Consider the following 23,522-nt stretch of genomic DNA (forward strand, 5'->3'; position numbering starts at 1 on the left):
ATTAAAAGGATCAGATCAGAAATATCCTTCTCTAAATTTCATCAGTTTCTCGTTTAAGAAGAGCTGCCCTCCAAAAGCAAAAAGTTAAGGATGGCTAAGGATATCTGGGGGGCGGGATTCAAATGACCATGGGTATGTTTATTCACCAAACTGCAAAAAAAACCTGAGTCAAGTATGCCTTAAAGTTTATTGCAAAAATTAGGTTTAAGACAGCATGAAAGCATTCTTTCAAGGTTAACTGAATACTTACCTCTAACTCAAGTGAAAGCTCATCAGAGTTAATGACTTGGTGTTTAAGATGTTACACTGACAGGTTATGTGAGGTAACTGTCAGCTACTGTGCTGTGAAGCAGTTTCAGTTTCACATGAACAAAGGCTTGTCCAAACAAGAAGACTTGGTAAATTTTTCAGAAGAAAAAACTTAAAATAATAAAAGAGATACTGCTACTAGGGTGAGGTTTGGCATGCAAAGTTTCAACACTGAGCAAGTTTTATGGCCAAGCTATATGTCCTTAAAAATAGGGCTTTATAAATGGAAGCACTGGCACAACCTTCACTATAGTATTGCAAACAGCAACGCTATTTTATACAACTTGGACAAGAACGTCTTATTAAAATCAAAAAGCTGGTCTATTTTAATATGCTGGGCTCAAAAATTTTTAACAAAAATAATCAGAATCACTATTTTGCTTAAAATCTCAAAGGTGAAAAGTCCTGGAACAGACTTGGGAATGTATAAGAGTTCGTTTCATAAAGTCTGGCCATTTCGTGTTCCTCCTGCCACAGGTGGGCTTCCACTGAGAGGCGCTCACTCCAGGAGGGGGTCACTTCCGGCAAAGACTGACAAAGAAGGGTGTTTGTCAAGCAGGTGTGGGGTCACCTAAGAGTGTGACATTTCTTAGTCAATCTCCACGTTTCCAAAAAAACTTCCCCATGTGACGCTTACCACTCCAACTTGTAAAAGTAACGTATCTCTGTTAAACTGTTTTTTTCTCTTTTTTTGTTTTGTTTTTAATTTGTTTTTGTTTTTAGGCAAAGCAAGGCAGGTATTTTTATTGATGTCGTTGTTTGTTTATGTTTTAATTATCTGGAAAGATAAAGGCCACCACAAATCTTTCCATCTCTGAAAATTCCACCAGGCTAGCTTTAGCCCTAAAGTAGGAAAAACAGTAAAATGGAGTGGGAAGGAAAAACAACTCATCAAAAAATGACAGGCTTTATCAAATGCCAGGTGTTGTCTCTTGATTTAAAAAAAAAAAAAAAGAATATTTAAAAACAAAAAACAAAAAACAAACAAACACCAAAAACCAAAACCAAAAACAATCCACCAAAAACAACTCTCATATCCCAAGAAGAAATTCATTTTAGTGGCCTTGGTCTCAGCATGGTCCTGCCAATTTCAAGCCCCGACCATACATGTATTCTCTAAATGGAATCAGTGGCTACAAAGCGGCCAGCGTATCGTTAGTCACAATACAACAGTAAGGTTGTGAACATACCTGAGCAATGTTCAAGGTCTAGAGCATTGGAGGATGGGCAGGACAAGACAGGACAGAACAAAAATAAAGGAAGAAAAAAAGAAAAGACAAAACAGTGACTATGAGGCCAGCCTCAAGGAACCCAGAGTCAGCACAAACCCGCCCACATGTCAAACCACCAAAAACATACACCAAAAAGAAAAAAAACCAAAAAACCAGCAATTGAGGCCATGCTGAAGATACCAAGGGTTATAAAAATAGACACCCAAACAAAAAAAAAAGTCAAAAATTATGGTTAAGTCATGTGTAGGTTTCTCTGGCACAAGGTATACTTGAAACTGGCCTTATAGAAAAAAAAGCAATGCAAAATAAACCAACTTTTAAAATATCTCCTTTTTAATTTAAACATTCTTAAAGCAATATATAAATGATAGAAACAATATATTACTTAATAAACAATATAGTTTAAAAAATCATCAAATAGTTCTTAACTGTTTTGCTCAGTTAGCTATAGCAAAGAAAAGAGAAAAGAATAGTGCAGATTCTATGCAGAATTTACTAGGTTTCCAGCACAGTACAGTACCTGCTTATTTAAACCTAGCATATTGCAGACCATATCCCTGGAATAAGGCTGCTCCAAAACATATCTCAACAAAGCAGTCTGTGGTTCAAACAGATCCTTTAAAGAAAATAAAGAAAATCATTGCTTCAAGATCAGAGTTAATGTTCATTCAAAAAATTTGAAATTGGGATAAAAAAATCCTCTAAAGGCTCTTGTTACCTTCACACAGTAGGCAGTATCTAGTGGGAAAAAATCAAAGGATTTTAGTGTTTACATTAATCTGCTCCCACCCTTCATTTGATAAATGATGTAACTGAGTTGAAGGGACTTGCTCATGGTCATAGAGAAAACTTTAGGAATGGCTTCGGCCACAGTCATGTGAAAGTCTTAAGCATCACTGTAAGGAATGGATTTTCTGCCCAGAAATCTATCAAAGAGGAAAGGAGGCAGTTTCTAACCATTCTTCTGTAAGTATAAACGTAAACATCATTTCCAGATTCGGGAGGACAAATGACTTGACAGCACAGGGATTTATAGTGTAGATTCCGACTCAGATTATCTGAGTTCAAATCCTGACGATACTGTTTGTAAAGTTAACACCCCACGCTGTGTCTCAGTTTCATCACCCGGATAGTGGAAATAGTAAGATGATAGTTTAAGAATAAAAGTTGTTATGAAGTGAAGTTCTTAAAACTGGGCCTGGCATATAGGAAGTACACAGTAAGTTTATCTGTTTTTATTACTGCTATGATTGTACATTCCACTTAGTTTATCACTTTTTTATCTTTCAAAGTATTGCTGACTAGTATCCCAAGAGCTGTGAACTGTCACCTTAGCTGTACTATTTTATCCTCCTTCACTTTGGGGTAAGTCTCCCAATCACTCTCTACATCATTTTTGACATGAAACATTTACAGAACACTATCTGGCCCTCCCTATAACCTGCTCTGTCATCCCTCCAAACCCCAAGATACTAAGATAAATCTGCCAATGTGTTTCATCAAAGCTTTATGTCTATATCTCATATTTCATATTATGGATATATGTGGATTTTTCTCCTTGAGAAATTTCTACTCTACTTTTGTCCTTCCCCACCTCTCCCCTTTTGAAAAAAATGCAACAAATAAGGAGGCTCACTCTTCAAGTTTTAGGGACACTGCAAATTCATGTTTAGTCCTTGCTTTGTAAAGGAAATGTGAAAACAAGGAATCAATTTAAAAATTCAATTATCTAACACGAAGTACTTTGCCAGGAAGTGGACCACTGGAACATAAACACCATAATATCACAAACCACAGGCTAAACTTGGATCCTGAAATCATATGACATAAACCATAGTTTATGGTTATAAACTATCTTTCATTGAATATTTACTTTTTCAGTCTATGAAGAGACAATTTAGCATTACATAATATATAATCTTGGATGAAGACTCTGATGGATCAAAAGCTCCATCATATTGAGCAACATACCTTATCATACGGCAAAAGGCCTTTCAAAGGAAAACGGAGAGTTGTAGGGTCCAATTTCCATGAATTACAAATGGCACCCGAATTATTTACAACTGGTAGAAGGCTGCAACGGCCTGTAGGTATTACAAAAAATGCTTCTAAATAAATGTGAACATAGCAATGCCTAGTCCTTCATTCACTCTACAAATTTAATGAATATCATGCTGAACCAGGCACTGGTTAATGTTAATGAATATCATGCTGAATATCATGCTGAACCAGGTACTGGTTAAAAATATGTTTTGATTAGCTAGAAGTCTGGGGATTTCTTTGAATATTTTTAGCCCAGCTGGTTAAAGACCAAATTGTGCAAAACTTCCAAACTCACAAATGTTGCATTTGTCCAGGGACAGAGTTCAGCAAGCTACAATCCATGAACCAAATCCACCTGCTCTCATCAAGTTTTACTGGAATGCTATTCCTTTGCACTCTAATGGCAGAGTCGAGTAGCTGTAAGAATGCATAGCCCACAATGCCAAAATATCTGTTGTATCACCATTTATAGAAAAAGTTTACAGACCTTTAATCTCAGGTCAAACTAAGTAACTTTAAACATGATGTTCCTAGAGGCCTTAGATGTAGTATATGACCATTAATCAGTTCATGTATCCAATGCCTGATAAATGTTGTCACTGGGATGTCATACAGGCACCTTAAGTTCAATATAACATAAACTAAATTCATCCTCTCTTCTCAAACCTGCACCACTTTCCATAATTCATCAAATGATGTCAATATCCTCTCAGTTATGAAAGCTAAAAGCCTAAGAATTATTGGTCTAGTGTCCTTTTCATTTCCTTTTTGTATTTCCAGTGCCCAGAATAGTAACTGACTCACAGAAAGTGCTAAAACTTGGTCATTGATTAAATAAGGGTCTATAATCCCAGGCTGTTCTAAGGTTACCATGATTTCTAGAAGTAATTCAGGAATATACATATGAGAACTGTAAAAACTGTAAATCATGTGCTTATTTTTAAAAGGAAATTCAGAGACTCTAATAAACATGAAACAAGTGGAAAATAAAAGAAATTATATACAGGGCAAAGGTATGAACTGGAAGGGGCTGGGAGTCAAACAGTGTGGTGTGCTAGAGCCAGAGAGACAGATCTGCTGAGACTTCCAGGTGCCTGGGGAGTAGAGTTATACTCTGCTGCTGCTGCTGCTAAGTCGCTTCAGTCGTGTCCGACTCTGTGCGACCCCAGAGACCGCAGCCCACCAGGCTCCCCCGTCCCTGGGATTCTCCAGGCAAGAACACTGGAGTGGGTTGCCATTTCCTTCTCCAATGCATGAAAGTGAAAAGTGATATACTCAGAGAAGGCAATGGCACCCCACTCCAGTACTCTTGCCTGGAAAATCCCATGGATGGAGGAGCCTGGTAGGCAGCAGTCCATGGGGTCGCTAAGAGTCAGACACGACTGAGCGACTTCACTTTCACTTTTCACTTTCAAGCATTGGAGAAGGAAATGGCAATCCACTCCAGTGTTCTTGCCTGGAAAATCCCAGGGACGGGGGAACCTGGTGGGCTGCTGTCTATGGGGTTGCACAGAGTCGGACACGACTGAAGTGACTTAGCATAGCGTAGGGTAGAGTTATACTAAAATGGCAAGTCACCAAGACACGTATAAGATTTCATCCATCAACTTGGTTCAGTAGTCAGCTCACTAAAAATCAGGTACTATTTAGAATATTTTAAATTATAATCTTACCACAAATGGAGTTTATCCTTGCTGTTGGCCTGAAGGTATCCACAAAGTCTGATACCAGGTTTCCAAGTAACTAAAACAAAATAAAATGAAAACAAGTAAGTAGAAAAATAAAATCAAGATGCTCTGAATATAAGAATCATTTACATAAAACGAGATAACATGTAAAGATTTAGTACCGTTCCGGGCACGCAAAACTACTGAAAGGTTAGTTCTCTTTCATGTCCTCCTAAACAATTACTTGCCAGTTCATTTATCCCTGAATTAAGCCAGGTCATAGCACCATGTCCTTAGCTATTTGATGAAGCTGTGTATATTTTATGAAATGATATATATATAAACTATCTCAACAGGATAGCAGAAAAATTAAAGAAATGCATCATAAAAAAAAATCACATATTATCTAAGGATAAAGTGACCATTAAAAAATAAGCACACAAAAAATCAGATTAATATAATAATTTTTAATAAAAATTTCTATTAAAAAATTTTAAAAAAACATCAAATTTACCCAATGTGGAAGTTTTCCCTCAGGATATAGTTTCCTGATCTCTGTGACTGCAAAATATGCTGGTAGTAAACAAGCATTTCTTTCCAAGATATATGCTATAACCTAGGAAACACAAAAGGGCTATGTTATTATTTTGAATAGTCCCACAGATGTGCCCTTTAAATCCAACAACAATGATATTTAAAAAGTAGAGATATTATTTCATGGATTCAGTTGGCTTAAATATAGCATAAGAATTCATTTAAATGTGAATATCTAAAAATGAAGATTAATACAATGATTGCTGATAGTAAATAACAGACTAGATTCCTGATAGCAGGTAACACTGAACATGCATTAAATATTGGTAGACTTCCCTGTTGGGTCAGGTGGTAAAGAATACGCCTGAAATGCAGGAGACCAAAGTTCGATCCCTGGGTCGGGAAGATACCCTAGAGAAGGGAATGGCAACCCACTCCAGTATTCTTGCCTGGAGAATCCTATGGACAGGGCAGCCTGGCAAGCTACAGTCCATAGTATCACAAAGAGTCGGAAACGACTGAGTTACTAAAACCAACCGGAAGGCACAGACTAAAATAACAATTCTTGCAACATTAGGTACAAAGCACAAAGATCTTTAAAGTGGCCCATAGGACGACATCTTATAATGGTTGAAGATACAATAATATCAATATTGTTGCTTTCATAATTAAAAACTATGAATTAAAACGTAAAATTTCCTTTGGAAGTACAGTGGAAGTGAAACTGTACCTTTAAAATATAAATTTTGTAGAAGAAATGGAACATTTTACAAACTACTGTAAATTTTAAAAGCACAGAACTATAAAACTAGACATCTTTAGGAGATGATCAATGAATTGCAGACAAGTTTAAATTACCTCTCTTGCTGCCAAAAGCTGCTGTACAACAGCTGAGCTCACTGTATTGGGAATTGTCAAGATTTTCTCCAAAATCACTTTTAAGAGATCTCGAACACCCTGATAGAACAAAAAGTCATAGATTAAATTTTTTAAAAGTCCCAGGTGCCGGTTAAAATGCCTAAAGCTTTCAAGATTATATACTTGGAAAAATATGTAACCCTCAAAGTCACACTTTTAATTTTTCTGAAACAAAGCTAACATTCAAACCCCTAACGTTAACCCAAGAGAAGCATCGTATTCCAAAGCAGAATTCTGAAGACTGGCTTGCCATATGAATGAACAAAGGAAGTCACTTATAGATAAAAATTAAACTTTTCACATTCCGTTCAGCTTTTCTCACCTTCATAACATTAGAAAAGTTTCTATTATTACGAGGGACCAAAAAGTTTAATTTGAGCTTAACAGACAAAAATATATTTGGAAGAACTTGAAAATACTCTGAAAAACATGGACAATAAATATTCAACTTTTTGGCAGACAACCTTTTCTGCACCTTCCTTTTGGTATATATTCTAACTTCATTCCCTCTTTCTCATCATCCATCACATACTTTAACCCCTCAAACTTAGCCAATAAGGCTATTCTGCTAACTGGTTATCTATTCAGATCTATTACCAGTTGCATTATTTCAGAGAAGAATCTAATACACAGAGAAGACATTTCATTCGTAGTATAAACTATGTGATCAGTCTTGTAAAAGATAGAACATATACACGAAAGAAACAATTACGAAGCACCATACAAATAAGGAAGTAAAAACTATATATTAACCTGCTAAGGAAAGTGAAGTACAAGTAAATAGAAAATAATCAGAAAAGGCTTCTTAGAACTAATTTTGTATGAAATCATGACTCTGGCCAATAATTATCAGTTAAATCATTTGAGATCAGTGGAAATACAGATATAATGCACAGGGTCAGGTATCTGCAAGTCTTTCAAGAGACAATAACTAAAGTGGCTTGAATGAAGCAGAAGCTTCTGCAGCTGTGGAACTCCTGAGCTGTGTTATGAGACACAATTAGAGAGTGTATGCTGTTGGTTTTGGTGAAGAGCAGAGTGCTGAAGACACCAGTTAAGGAATGACAGTGTCCAAGGTGGCCAAGGTGAAGCAGGATTTGCTCCTTTTGTCAGCTGATGCCTGCATCCCTTCTCAATTCCACACCTCCCTGCTCTATGCCCTTCCATTGGAAAGGGGCCCCGACATCATAAGATCTGTGGCATGAGAGAACCGAGTCTGCTTGGTGACTCCCTACTTGTCATAGAAGTTTATCAGCCACCTGCACTTTTAAGAATGTTGGGAGAGCAGCAGAGAGCTGTGGGAAACACTGGGCGATTTTAAACTCCTTCAGGAAATACAACAAAAAAGAGACAGATTTTATAAATGCTTCCACTTCATTTCTTTTATGTGAAACTAATATACACTGAAAAATTAATCATATCTGACAGCAATTACTTTTTATAATCGGAAAAAAAAATACCTTGTAATCCACCCCTCCAATTATTTTCCGAACCAGTTTAAATGTTAAGGCCCAAAGCTGTGTTCTTTCCCATTCAAGTGTGTCAGAGTTTATCAGGGATTCACAAACCATCCTAGAAAAAAGGAATACCCATTCCAGTTACAAGACAGGATTTTTGTAAGTTCTCTAATAGCCAAGGTCCACAAACTCTGGATATTATATTTGTCACAGTAAGTGTTAATAATTGTCATAAAGGTACATTACTCAAGCACACTTTCAAAAAATTACATAAAGCATTTTATATTTTTTACTTATATGAAAGACTAAACCCAAAGTAGAACTAAACCCAAAGGAGACTCCTTACCATCTTGAGCCACCAGCAAAGTCCTAAAATAGAACTGCTCCTGCTGCTAAGTCGCTTCAGCCCTGTCCAACTCTGTGCAACCCCACAGACAGAAGCACACCAGGCTCCCCCATCCCTGGGATTCTCCAGGCAGGAACACTGGAGTGGCTTGCCATTTCCTTCTCCAATGCATGAAAGTGAAAAGGAAGTCACTCAGTCGTGTCCGACTCTTAGCGACCCCATGGACTGCAGCCTACCAGGCTCCTCTGTCCATGGGATTTTCCAGGCAAGAGTACTGGAATGGGGTGCCATTGCCTTCTCCAAAGTAGAACTAAGTAATATTAATTATGTTATATTTTTGCTAGAAAGAAATGTACCAAAAGCTATTGGTTAAATGTGTATCATTAACCAATTAGTGGCAAACTGTGTTTTTCCAAGACGGCTGCAATAAGACTTTTGACCCCACATACTCTTCTAAAATGTGATATTGATGCTGCTCCCAGGAAGAGTATCAGTGTCAAAAGGGTAGAAAAAAAATCTATCCCTCGGTTTGGGCAGGTCCAAGACTGGCAAATGGAAAGGCTTTCAAGGCAAAGTGATACAGCTTCTGCCTAGCCCTCTTATGAAGGCTTGCTCCTGGACTCCACTACACTGTGAGAAAGTCAAGGTCACACAGAGAAGGCATATGTAGGTTCTGGCCAATAGTGCCAGCTGATGTCTCAGGTGACAGTTAGGCATATGAATGGGAAAATCTTTGTCATGACTCCAGTCATAGCCACCATCCGACTGCAAACACAAAACCTGAGAAAATCCTTCCTACTCCTTGTCCAAGCAAGCACTGTAATCGTGAATGTTAATAATAAAAGGATTATTACTGTTTTAAGCCATGAAGTATTGAGGCAATTCATCATCCAGCAAAAGTTAACTGGAACTGACCCAGGAATTTCACTCCTGGGTATATAACTAAAAAATACAAAAACACTAATCTGAAAAGATACACACATCCCAATGGTCATAGCAGCATTATTTATAATCGCCAAGATAAGAAAGCAACCTAAGTGTCCCTCAACAGATGAATGGGTAAAGATGTCCCTCTCTCTCTCTCACACACACACACACACACACACACACACACATACACACACAGTGTACTACTCATCCACAAAAAAAGAATGAAATTTTGCCATTTGCAATAACATGGACAGACTGGAAGAGTATAATGCTAAGTGAAATAAGTCAGACAGAGAAAGACAAATACTATATGACATCACTTATATGTGGAATCTAAAAAATTCAACAAACAAATCAGTGACTATAACAAATACAACAAACACTACCTGGAAAAGCTTGTCAAAGTGAGTGATTTTAATCCCTGGGCTAAAAGGCAAAGCCTGCATGGTTTTGAGCACCTGAAGTATACAATTTTAAGAATATTGCATCCTCAAAATGAAAACTGAGATACTATGAAGCACTTTTTGTTGACTGTAACTGCCTTCTTTATTCTCTTTTCCTTTTACAACAACCACCTCAACCAATTTCTAAACATTAATTAAAAAAAAGAAAATTTTTTAGATTGCTCATATTCATCATTAACCATACCTGGGTGGAAGGAGACCAGTCTCGACTGCCATTGCTAAGCAGTCATAAAGAAAAGAAATTCTTTTAGGACTATGCTGGCCATGAATGAATTTAACAATCCACTGGATGCACTGTTCATGAGATTCCTGGAAAATTAGAAAATGATCACATTTTAGGTCTAAACTTATATTTTATAAGTAACAAAAAGCTAATAGCATCTGGGAGTATACATGAAGACTATGAGTGAGATACTTCATTATAAATTAATGGATGAAAACAATTTAAAAAGAACTGAAAAAATTCAGATGTAGTAGCTGAGTTATATTAAGCTTAAAATCACACGATTATATAGATTAAAACTTCCACCATTTTTACTATATGGGACCTCCAAAAAGAGTATGATTTTATTAACATATTCATGATTAACAAAAAAGTCTAGCAAAGACTGTGCAAGGCACTGTAAGCAGTGCCCTTAATGGCAGATATAAATATCCCTGTCACTGGAGGAAAAATCCACTATGAATTAGTACATCAGCCTCATGAGAATTTAGTGAATCTGATCCCTAAGAGCCAAATCAGTTATGAACTAATGACATATCCAATTTCTAGATCTGCAAAACTTTAAATCTGATACCAAAATGTGGTGCCCAAATCAAAGATTACCTTCCAGAATATTCTAAAGATGTCCTGCTCTGTGCTACCACTGTCCCTCATACACATTTCTATTGCTGAATAAATAGTGCTGGTTTAGAAATACTTATTTTCTTCCTGGATCCTCTGTCAGAAAACAAAATTCTTGAAGACAAGGGTTTTATCTTAAATCATACAGTGTTTAATCAATTATTAAAACATTAAAATGTTAGAAAGATGTAAGATGTTCAATCTCACTCACAGAAATGCAAAATAAAACTACACTTAGATAAAATTTCTCATGTTTTAGAATGGTAAAGATCAAAAAGCTCAATAACATGCTATTGTGAGGCTTGAGGGAATAGCAATATATATCCCACTGATATATTGCTAGTGGGAGGATAAACTGGTAAAACCCTTATGGAAGCTATTAGATTATTTTTATAAAAACTACACATAGAAATATCCTCTGACCCAGCAATAATATATTCTGTGTCCCCTGCCTAAAACTATTCATTATAGTATTATTTAAAGAGAAAAAGGTAAGAAGCAACCTATCACATGGTGCTGCTGCTAAGTCACTTCAGTCGTGTCCGACTCTGCATGACCCCATAGACGGCCTCCTACCAGGCTCCTCTGTCCCTGGGATTCGGGGGGACTGGTTAAACAAAGGATGGTGCAGCCATATATTAGGATTTAATGCTGCTCTAACTCCAGGAGTTGGTGATGGACAGGGAGGCCTGGCGTGCTGCAATTCATGGGGTCACAGAGTCGGACACGACTCAGCGACTGAACTGAACTGAACTGAAGAAAGAAAGAGGACAGAAGTAACTTTAAATGGATTGATATAAAATTATATCAATTTGAGAACTTAAGAGGGAAAAAGCAAGGTGCTAATGAATAATGTATATGGCATATAGACATTCTATAACAATGATTCTATGCATTAAACACTCCAGAAGGAAACATAAACTGGAAACACTGATTGCAGACATAAAAAGAAACAAATGACTAAGCTAAGAGAAGCAGAAGGCAGATAATCTTACTCATTGGGTAGAACTTTTGGCACCTCTTCGCATTTTGTATCATATGAATATATTAGAAAATAATCAAAAGTAAAAGAAATGTAAAAGAACGAATGTACTGCAGCTATGCAATTCATTTCTGAGTAGTGAGTCTTAGTCACTAGTGGCTCAACTGTAAACAGTTCTCATTTTCCTACTTATAAGGCATCATAAGAAGGTAATAATATACTACTGGATCATGAATTCTTTAAGGTTCAAACATTTTATCTTTTACAAGGCTTTAGTTTCTGGTGAATGCTCTTTGTTATTAAGTTTTACTGTACTTGCCTCAATTTTGTTAAAGTATCTTTGGATCCTTACTGTGGCATCTTTATATCTTTACTATAGTATCTTTATTATAATATCTTTGTATCAATGCTGGACCAGTTCCTTTGCTGATTAAATGAATGAAGTTTTTATCCATTACAACTCCTAACACAGTTGTTCTGAAGTGCACTAAATAAATCAGAATAGGATGAAAATGGTTTTATGTAATCTAACTTGGGAGAGATTTATAAAAACAGCTCACACTGTGCTATGGTCAACTTGATTTTTCAATATAGATTCTCTACTGGAAGAATACAAGTTGAAACGAACGGAAGCCAGAATAGACAAATAAAAGATGATGACAATTTTATTTCCCCTTTTCCAGAAAAATCTTAACAGCAACATCAAAGTAAGTGTAAAAAAATAAAGGGCCAAAAATCATCAGCTGACTGTATTAAACATGCAGTGCTCACCTGAGAAAGACCAGCCCAAAATTGTCTGAAGGCCCCTAAACAGCTAATAAGTTTTGTTTTTTCATCTTCAGGGGTGTCCATAAACATGCTAAAAAACAAAAATCGAATTATTTGCCACTAGTATTAAAAATGTAATTCAACATAAGCAGAATAGTAGATCTTATAAACCTCCAAGACAGATCTAAAGAAAATCTTACAAAGATACCATCAGGTAAAAACTCAAAGATCTGCCATGTATACACTCACCCAGGGAAAGCCTCTTCTATAATCTCCGTTTTCTGTTAAAAAAAAAAAAAAAGTAAACAACATGATTTTTCTTTTTTTTTAATTTTAAGGGAGAGAGAGGGGCCTCCCCGAGCAAAATAATACAGTGCAACATAGGGCAAATCACCTTATCAGCAACGAGGAGAAACAAACAATACCCACCTGCTTGGTCTGTAACAAAGGGTGTTGTGGATTTCAAATGAGACTGAATTTGACAGCAGTTTGAGAATCGCTCAACCCTTGCACACATACTCGATGTCACAACAAGGAAGAGGTGGGGAGAGGTTGCGTGGGCCAGATTTCTTGAGCCGCTATTCCCCAGCCACCCCCTCACACAGTCATCGCCCAGGATCCCTGGCAGTTCCACTCACCACCACCTCCTCAAAAATGCTCTGTAGTTGCGTCTCCATCTGGACCATCACCCTCGCCTTCCTTGGACGCCAGGAGCGCGGCACGGGTCAGGCCCGAGCTCCGTCAATGGACGGGCAGAGGGCCGGAGACGCTGCAGGTAACTTCCACTCGCCGGGGTCAACTTTTTCCTTGGGCGCCAAACCGGCACTGTCCCCTCCCGGGCCCAGCAATCAGCCGGAACCCGCACGGAAGCCTGGAGCGCTGGGTGTGCGCTGACTATGGCGCCCACAGAAACAAGAGACCCAGCCAGATGGTTCCGCCTGTGAGAAGCACGATCCACGAACCAGATGCGAGCGCCCCCAAGTGAAACCTCCAGCCTAAGGCAGCGCCGCCTGAGAAATCTGTATGCATGTCAAGAAGCAACAGAACCGGACATAGAACAACGGACTGGTTCCAAATTGGGAAAAGGAAAGCGAAAGCGAAGTCGTGTCCGACTCTTTGCGACTCCGTGGACTGTAACCCACCGGGCTCCTCAATCCACGAATTTTCCAAACAAGAATATTGGAGTAGGTTGCCATTAACTTCTCGAGGGATCTTCCTGACCCAGGGATTGAACCGGGGTCTCCCTCATTGCAGGCAGACGCTTTACCGTCTGAACCACCAGGGAAGCCCATCAAATTAGGACAAAGGAGTATATCAAGCCTGTATATTGTCACTCTGCTTATTTAACTTATATGCAGAGTACATCATGAGAAATGCCAGGCTAGTTGAAGCACAAGCTGGAATCAAGATTGCCCGAAGAAATATCTATAACCTTAGATATGCAGATGACACCACCCTCATGGCAGAAAGTGAAGAACTAAAGAGTCTCTTGATGAGAGTGGAAGATGAGAGTGAAAAAAACTGGCTTAAAACTCTAAGAAAACTAAGATCGTGGTATCTGGTCCCATCACCTCATGGAAAATAGATGGGGGAACAATGGAAACAGTGACAGATTTTATTTTCTTGGGCTCCAAAATGACTGCAGATGGTGACTGCAGCCATGAAATTAAAAGATGCTTACTCCTTGGAAGAAAAGCTATGACCAACCTAGACAGCATATTAAAAAGCAGAGACATTACTTTACCGACAAAGATCCATATAGTCAAACCTATGGTTTTTCAGGTAATCATATATGGATGTTAGAGTTGGACCATAAGGAAAGCTGAGCACCGAAGAATTGATGCTTTTGAACTGTGGTGTTGGAAAAGACTCCTGAGAGTCCTCTGGACTGCATGGAGATTAAATCAGTCAATTCTAAAGGAAATCAGTCCTGAATATTCATTGGAAGGAGTGATGCTGAAGCTGAAGCTCCAATACTTTGGCCACCTGATGGAAAGAACAGAATCATTTGAAAAGACCCTGATGCTGGGAAAGATTGAAGGCAGGAGGAGAGGGGGATGACAGAGGATGAGATGGTTGGATGGCATCACCAACTCAATGGACATGAGTTTGAGTAAACTCCGGGAGTTGGTGATGTACAGGGAGGCCTGGCATGCTGCAGTCCATGGGGTCACAAAGAGTCGGACATGACTGAGTGACTGAACTGAACTGCACTGAAGAACTTCTAAAAACCTGATTTAAAGAATTCAAATTTTCTGCTGGAGACTAACTTCAAGAGTTATCCTGAGTGTATTAGTTTGCTGCCATAGCAACAGAAATGGGTGGCTTAAAAAATAAAGTGGTACTTTCTCACAGTTCTGGAGGTTAGAAATCCAAGATCAAGTTGGTAAAAATTTGAGATCAAAATTTCCTATTTTTCTCAGTATGTCAAAATCCATTAATATCATTATTTATAAACACATCAGAAATATTTACAATTCACAGGTATATCAGTTGTTGGTTTCTTTGGAGACCTCTCTCCCTGGCTTGTGAGTGGCTGTCTCTTACCTGTGCCTCACATGGTCCTCGCCGGTGCATGGCTGTGGCTGACTTCTCTTCTTATAACTACACCACTCATACTGGGTCAGGGCCCACCACAATGACCTTATTTTAACTTAATTACCTCTTTAAAGACCCCATGTCCAACTAAAATTATGTTTTGAAGATGTGTATTTGAAGGGCCTACAATTTAGCCTCAAAACTATTTCCTCTGGGCCACCAAATGCTTGTCCTTGTAGCATGCAAAATACATTTCACCCATCACAATAGCTCACAAATCTTAGCCATGCTAGCATCAACTCCAAGTCCAAAATTTTGTCTAAATATCTAAATCAGGTGTAGGTCAGACTTGAGGTGTGAGGCATCCTTAGGCAATATTCCCTTCCAGTTATGAGTTAAAAAGCCATAAAATTAAAAGATGCTTACACCTTGGAAGAAAAGCTATGACAAACCTAGACAGTGTATTAAAAGCAGAGACATCACTTTGTTGACAAAGGTCTGTCCAGTCAAAGCTAAGGTATTTCCAGTAGTCATATAGGGATGTGACAGTTGGACTATAAAGAAAGCTGAGTGCTGAAGAATTGATGCTTTCGAACTGTAGTGCTAGAGGAAACTCTTGAGAGACCCTTAGACATCAAGATCAAACCAGTTAATCCTAAAGGAAATCTACCCTCAATATTCATTGGAAGGACTGATGCTAAAGATGCAGCTCCAATACTTTGGCCATCCAATGCAAAGAGCCAACTCACGGGGAAAGACCCTGATGCTGGAAAAGTTTGAGGCAGGAGAAGAAGAGAGTGAGAGAGGTTGAAATGGTTGGATGGCATCATCAACTCAATGGACATGAGTTTCAGCAAACTCCATGAGATAGTGAAGGACAGGGAAGCCTGGTATGCTGCAGTCCATGGGGTTTCAAAGAGTTGGACATGACTGAGCAGCTGAACAGCAAAAACAGTGAATCTGTGAAACCAGGTAACAAGTTATCTGCTTCCAAAGCATAATGGTAGAACAGCCTAGGATATACATCCCCATGTCCAAAGGGGAAAATTGAAAGAAATCAAGGGGTAACAAGTTCCAAGCAACTCTGAAATGTAGCTGGGCAATTTCCTTTAGATTTTGAGGCTTTTGGTGTGATGCTCTGTCCTCCAGGTTGGGAATGGGGGTTGGCTCAGGAGAGTTTGTAGGTACTTGACTGGAATGACGAGGCCTTCTATTTTTTTTTTTTTTTTTTGGCAAAAAGAAAAATTATGTGGAGCCGACCAGAACAGATGGAGCAAAAGGGTGAACATAAAAGTGTACCCAAGGAAGTGTGTTAGTGGTCACACCAATGTGATTAAATTGGTTCAAAGCAGAGGCTTGGCACTGGGAACAGGAAATGCATCAAAAGTTCAGGAAACAAGCAAAGGCGGAAAAGGAGATTATGGTGACCAGTAGGACTTGGACAAAGTGAGATCACCTAGGGTGTCTTTGTAAAGAAGGCCAGATCACTGTTAGAGCCAGCCTTCAGACAAATAGTTGGGTCTGCCTGGAGGATGAGTCCAGAGTGGTACGTCTCGGAATTGGAGAGCTCTGAAAGCCAGGACAGGTAGTTTGAGTCAGCAGCTATTGAGACCATCGTTTTGGGTGTATGAATAAAGGAGTCAACTTTGAGGAAGAGAGAAACCTTCCAGCCCCACCCCCAAAAAAACCCAAAATGCAACAGTATAGAACAGAACCATTTGGTTTTGAAGAAATCCTGCCTTTGATTTGAAGATTAGGGCGTGTACCTACCTGCCTAAGGAATAGGGTATAGCAATTCTAATGGAAAGCTGGAAACCCTAGAAGTTGAGGATGGAGATGAAACAGCTTAGAATCTTTGGAGGCTGGGAGTAGATGGGTCAGTTTGCTACTGTTGTCTTCTCGCCCTAGCTTGCTGATGCTTGTCTTAGTTGAAGTCAGGTGTAGAAACAGAGGTCAAAGACCATTCAAGTGGAGGAGCCTTTCTAAAATGAGAGATGTGAATCCATGAATCATTGTCTTTCAGTCTGGCTGTGCATGGATTAGTTATTAACAATGATATCTGTTAAGGTTCTTCCCATTCTGATTGTAAACAATCTTTTATTTGATACCCATTCAAGTAAACAAAATCTCTAGGTTGAAATTCATGATCCTTTTCATTTCCTGGGAGCTTTCTGGAAAAGTCATTACCAATTTTTAAAGTGTCTTCATGAGACCCTGTCAATAGTGTAATATACTTCCTTTTGCACCATCGCGGGTGAAAGTTTCCAAAATACTGCTTTCCCCCATCACCATTTTTTTCAGATGCTCATTGGGTTGAAGGATGTACTGGTATAGTGGCAGTTGGGCTTCAGTAGACACTATAAATTTGTTTTGTTCTATCTAAATCATCCCCGGATAAAGAAATGGTAACCCACTCCAGTATTCTTGCCTCGGAAATCCCATGGACAGAGGAGCCTAGTGGGCTACAGTCCATGGGGTCACAAAAGAGTTGGATATGACTTAGTGATTAAAACAAAACAAAAACTTCCTAAACCACTTTTAGTTTAGTTTAGTCATGGGGCCAAAATTCCCTGCTTTTGTTGCCATATGTGTTTCCCTTCTATGGTGGCAATTTCTTGAGTCCCTAGGAAAGGAATCTTATACTGGGTTAGCAGGGCTACTGGAGAGCAGTGGACATTCTCAAGGCTGCACAGGATGAATATTTAAAGCTGCTGTTGGGCTGCAGCATCAGCAAGCTGTTTCCTTTAGTTTCCCCAGTGTCAGGCTTGGAATGCTCTGTTGTTTTCATAATTGCTAAGTGTTTTTGCAATTGTATAACAATTGATAACTGTGCAAACTATTTTTTAAAAATAGATTTTCCTGAAGAGGTTAAAACCTCATTGCTTTCCTAGCACTCCAAAGTTGTTATGTCACTTCAAAAGTGTACTGACCTCATTATAAATACTTGTTACATGACCTTGTTACTTTACCAGGGGTTTCCCTGGTAGCACAGCTGGTAAACAATCTCCTGTGTTGCAGGAGACTCCAGTTGGATTCCTTGGTCGGGAAGATTCCCCTGGAGAAGGGATAGGCTACCCAATCCAGTATTCTTGGGCTTCCCTGGTGGCTCAGCTGGTAAATAATCTGCCTTCAGTGTGGGAGACCTGGGTTCCACCCCTGGGTTGGGAAGTCCCCCTGGAGAAGGGAATGGCTACCCACTCTAGTATTCTGGACTATATAGTCCATGGGATTGCAAAGAGTCGGACATGACTGAGTGACTTTCATTTCCCTTCACTTCACCTGACCTTTAGCTAATTGACAAGCTAGAGTAAAGACAATTCATGTGACTTGTTCTGCTGACTTTGTTTCTGGCAAATAAAAGTTTTTAATTGCGTGCAGTGTGGACGTTATTGCATTTGCAGCTCTGTAATGACTCTGCTTATCAATTAATAGGACCCTTCTGTAGATCTGGTTAGATCAGCCTTATCAATAGGGTTTCTTGTAAATCATTCCTGGAAGCAAGAAGATAATTGATTAACAAAGTGCAGTCACAGTTGTTTTCTTGTAATGCTGAGAGCAAAGTTGCAAGAATAATGTCATTATATCCACAAGGTGATATTAAGGGCAGAAGGCAGCCTTAGTTCATGGGAAGTTTGTTGGCTTACAGAATTGTGCTGAATGTGGTAGAGTTTAGAAGCTCTCGACTGAGTGTGGGATATAAGTAGTTAAAGGAAACCCTGTTCTTATTTCTTTAGTATTCTTTCTGAAATAACCCTCTACTTGCTACCAAGTCTAATTGAGTTTTAGAGCATTAAGGCATGTCATCTACAAGCATTTTCATAAAAGCGTCAGTTTAGTTCGGTTAAGTTCAGTCTCTTAGTCTTGTTCAACACTTTTCGATCCCATGTACCGCAGCACGCCAGGCCTCCCTGTCCATCACTCACTCCCAAAGTATACTCAGACTCGTGTCCACTGAATTCATGATGCCATCCAAGAATCTCATCCTCTATCGTCGCCTTCTCCTCCTGTCTTCAATCTTTCCCAGCATCAGGGACTTTTTAAATGAGTCAGTTTTTCTATATAAGGTGGCCAAAGTATTGGAATTTCAGCTTCAACATCAGTCCTTCCAATGAACACTCAGGACTGATTTCCTTAAGCATGGACTGGTTGGATCTCCTTGCAGTCCAAGGGACTCTCAAGAGTCTTCTCCAACACCACAGTTCAAAAGCATCAATTCTCTGGTGCTCAGCTTTCTTTATAGTCCACCTCTCACATCCATACATGACTGCTGGAAAAACCATAGCCTTGACTAGATAGACCTTTGTTGGCAAAGTAACGTCTCTGCTTTTTAATACGCTGTCTATAACTTCCAAGGATCAAGCATCTTTTAATTTCATGGCTACAGTCACCATCTGCAGTCATTTTGGAGCCCCCCAAAATTAAGTCTGTCACTGTTTCCACTATTTCCCATCTATTTGCCATGAAGTGGTGGGACCAGATGCCATGATCTTAGTTTTCTGAATGTTGAATTTTAAGCCAACTTTTTCACTTTCATCAAGAGGCTCTTTAGGTCTTAACTTTCTGCCATAATTGTGGTGTCGTCTGCATAACTGAGGTTATTGATATTTCTCCCAGCAATCTTGATTCCAGTTTGGGCTTCATCCAGCCCAGCATTTCTCATGATGTACTCTGAGTATAAGGCAAATAAGCAAGGTGACAATATACAGAATTCTGGCTTACAGAATTGTGCTGAATGTGGTAGAGTTTAGAAGAGACTCAACTGAGTGTAAGATATAAGCAGTTAAAGGAAACCCTGTTCTTATTTCTTTAGTATTCCATCTGAAATAACCCTCATACCTGCTACCAAGTCTAATTTAGTTTTGGAGCATGAAAACAAGTCATCCACAAGCATCAGAGTAAGACAGTAACTGTCTATAAATGCCAAAGAATTGAAAAGCATGGTTAAAGACCTGACTTAGTTCAGTTCAGTCACTCAGTCATGTCCGACTCTTTGTGACCCCATGAATTGCAGCACGCCAGGCATCACTGTCCATCACCAACTCCCAGAGTTCACTCAAACTCACATCCATCAAGTTGGTGATGCCATCCAGCCATCTCATCCTCTGTCGTCCCCTTCTCCTCCTGCCCCCAATCCCTCCCAGCATCAGAGTCTTCTCCAGTGAGTCAACTCTTCACATGAGGTGGCCAAAGTACTGGAGCTTTAGTATCATTCCTTCCAAAGAACACAGATCTCCTTTAGGATCGACTGGTTGGATCTCCTTGCAGTCCAAGGGACTCTCAAGAGTCTTCTCCAACACCACAGTTCAAAAGCATCAATTCTTCATTGCTTAGCTTTCTTCACAGTTCAACTTTCACATCCATACATGACCACTGGAAAAACCATAGCCTTGACTAGACTGACCTTTGTTGGCAAAGTAATGTCTCAGCTTTTGAATATGCTATCTAAGTTGGTCATAACTTTCCTTCCAAGGAGTAAGTGTCTTTTAATTTCATGGCTGCAATCACCATCTGCAGTGATTTTGGAGCCCCCCAAAATAAAGTCTGACACTGTTTCCACTGTTTCCCCATCTATTTCCCATGAAGTGATGGCACCAGATGCCATGATCTTCATTTTTGGAATGTTGAGCTTTAAGCCAACTTTTTCACTCTCCTCTTTCACTTTCATCAAGAGGCTTTTTAGTTCCTCTTCGCTTTCTGCCATAAGGGTGGTGTCATCTGCATATCTGAAGTTATTGATATTTCTCCTGGCAATCTTGATTCCAGCTTGTGTTTCTTCCAGTCCAGTGTTTCTCATAATGTACTCTGCATAGAAATTAAATAAGCAGGGTGACAATATACAGCCTTGACGTACTCCTTTTCCTATTTGGAACCAGTCTGTTGTTCCATGTCCAGTTCTGACTGTTGCTTCCTGACCTGCATATATGTTTCTCAAGAGGCACGTCAGGTGACCTGGTATTCCCATCTCTTTCAGAATTTTCCACAGTTTATTGTGATCCACACAGTCAAAGGCTTTGGCATAGTCAATAAAGCAGAAATAGATGTTTTTCTGGGACTCTCTTGCTTTTTCGATGATCCAGCGAATGTTGACAATTTGATCTCTGGTTCCTCTGCCTTTTCTGAAACCAGCTTGAACATTTGGAAGTTCATGGCTCATGTATTTCTGAAGTCTGGCTTGGGGAATTTTGAGCATTCGTTTACTACTGTGTGAGATGAGTGTACTTGTGTGGTAGTTTGAGGATTCTTTGGCATTGCCTTTCTTTGGGATTGGAATGAAAACTGACCTTTTCCAGTCCTGTGGCCACTGCTGAGTTTTCCAAATTTGCTGGCATATTGAGTGCAGCACTTTCACAGCATCATCTTTCAGGATTTGAAATAGCTCAACTAGAAAGACCTGACTACAAGGGAATTATTAAGGAAATTGCAATTTCTGTGACATACAATATTTTAATATAATAACTAGTATTAGCACTGACAATATACCAGAACTCTTCAAATTTTAGCAACTTCATATGATTTCTAGAGGCTTTATATTGATAATATTTATCTATACAACTTAAGAAAATGTATTATTACTCATTTGACAGTGTTCCCCATGTAATTTTATATACCAGATAAGTTAAATTAGCTTAATGTCTTTCTTTGGGATATACAAGAGCCCTCTGAAACATCCTGAAGTTAGCTGGAGGCCAAAAGGATTTCATGAATTTGATTTTAGAAAGATTGTCAGGAGAACAAAAGGTTTTAAACATTTGGCCAAGGTGGATCATGTCAGTGTGAAGCCATGCTTATTCATACAAACAAAATGACAATAAGATTTAAAAGGCAAGTGAGAAAAGTTACTGGTAAAGAGGGTTTATAAATCTGTTACCAAAAGCAGATGAATATTTCAAGAAAACTTAGTCTTCTCAACAGAGAAGTAAACCAAGTTACAGTTTTACATCATTTCACCTTTAAAATGAAAATTCATTCATTATTTATGCATTTAAGTTTATTTTTACAACATTATATATGTTTCTGCCCTATATCAGCATGAATCAATCATAGGTAATCATATATCCCCTTCTTCTTGAACCTCTCTCCTACCTCCCACCCCATTGCACCTAAATTCAATGTAATCCCTAAACCAAATTTATGAAAGGGCAGTCAGCCAGTTCACTCCAAAGACACTCCTAGGTCCCTGCCTAGGAAATGTACTGGCAGCCTCTTAAGACTCCAAATCCCAAGAAAAACAGCTAGAGTACAATTCAGGACATTTAAAGCAATGATGTTCAGATATCAGAAGAACTCACCAAAGCGCTTGAGGAATACCAAGAAGAGGGTAGGACTCAAATGGCCCATGCTGGGACCAAGCACTGGCTCAGGGTGGACTCCAGGTATCTTCTGTGGGTATTTTTGATGTTCTGCCGACTATGCCAAGAAAGTGTTGACAAAAACGCAATTACCTATCAAGTAAAGAAAGTAAAAAAAGGGAATTTTATTTGAGCCAAACTGAGGATTATAAGCTGGGCAGCTCTGAGAACTGTTCTGCCTGTTAGAAACTAAAGACACAGCTATATACATTTTCAAGACAAAGGATCATACATCAAAATGTGGTGCTGGAGAAGACACTTGAGAGTTCCTTGGATTGCAAGGCTATCAAACCAGTCAATCCTAAAGGAAATCAACTCTGAATATTCATTGGAAAGATTGATGCTTAAGATGAAGCTCCAATACTTTGGCCATCTGATGGGAAGGGTCGACTCATTGGAAAAGACCCTGATGCTGGGAAAGTTTGAGGGCAGGAGGAGAAGGGGATGACAGAGACAATATGGTTCGATGGTATCACTGACTCAATGGACATGATTTTGAACAAACTCTGGGAGATGGTGAAGGACAGGGAAGCCTGGCGTGCTGCAGTCCATATGGTTGCAATGAGTTGGGTATGACTGAGAGACTGTAAAACATCAGAATGTTCACCAAGGATACATAGTGAGCAGGAATTCACAATGACCCCTACAGAGCTGAGAAAGAAGGTTATTCTTTAAAAAGTTACAGTGCTAGCATCAGAATAAAGAGAAAAAAAAAAAACTGACCTTCATGTTTAAGCAGGGATCCCCCTCTTTGAGGAGCTCTGTTGATATGTATGCAGATAAACACTGCACATTAGGGAGGGAGGAGGTCCAAAAAAGCACAGAGAGAGAATTTTAGATTTACTTTTTTCTTGTGCTGCCTTAAAACATACATTTTATTTCATCAAAGTATAAAAGTATTTTGCCTATGGTAGGCAGAATGTCAATGTCCTAATTCCCAGCCCTTGAAGATACGTTAAATTACACAGCAAAGAGAAATAAAATTTACAGGTGGAATTAAGATTGCTAATCTGCAAACTCTCAAATAAGGAGGCTATCCTGGATTATCTGGGTAGGACCAGTGTAATCCAAGGGCCCTTCACAGCAGAAGAGGTAAATTGAAGAGAAGAGTCAATAGGAGATATAACTAAGGAAGAAAGGT

At 39.0% G+C, this 23,522-nt stretch overlaps 1 protein-coding gene across 2 annotated transcripts in view; it reads right to left on the reverse strand.

Moving 5' to 3' along the window:
- Positions 1 to 13,407, reverse strand: part of MED23 (mediator complex subunit 23) — a 43,777-nt gene extending 30,370 nt beyond the window's left edge. Inside the window, exons 1-11 of one of the 2 annotated variants that reach the window (XM_061427997.1) lie at positions 13,133 to 13,406; positions 12,744 to 12,775; positions 12,498 to 12,585; positions 10,085 to 10,209; positions 8,164 to 8,275; positions 6,644 to 6,742; positions 5,766 to 5,867; positions 5,258 to 5,327; positions 3,513 to 3,625; positions 2,062 to 2,157; positions 1,500 to 1,517 (exon numbers count right to left, since the gene is read on the reverse strand). In XM_061427997.1, the coding sequence (XP_061283981.1) occupies positions 1,500 to 1,517; positions 2,062 to 2,157; positions 3,513 to 3,625; positions 5,258 to 5,327; positions 5,766 to 5,867; positions 6,644 to 6,742; positions 8,164 to 8,275; positions 10,085 to 10,209; positions 12,498 to 12,585; positions 12,744 to 12,775; positions 13,133 to 13,180 (903 nt within the window). In that variant the 5' untranslated portion in view covers positions 13,181 to 13,406. Of the gene's footprint in view, positions 1 to 1,499; positions 1,518 to 2,061; positions 2,158 to 3,512; positions 3,626 to 5,257; positions 5,328 to 5,765; positions 5,868 to 6,643; positions 6,743 to 8,163; positions 8,276 to 10,084; positions 10,210 to 12,497; positions 12,586 to 12,743; positions 12,776 to 13,132 lie in introns of both variants that reach the window. The other variant, XM_061427998.1, reaches the window with a different exon arrangement.
- Between the last annotated feature and the right edge of the window lie 10,115 nt (positions 13,408 to 23,522).

This window comes from Bos javanicus, chromosome 9, assembly GCF_032452875.1.
Source record: "Bos javanicus breed banteng chromosome 9, ARS-OSU_banteng_1.0, whole genome shotgun sequence".
Lineage (NCBI taxonomy): Eukaryota > Metazoa > Chordata > Mammalia > Artiodactyla > Bovidae > Bos > Bos javanicus.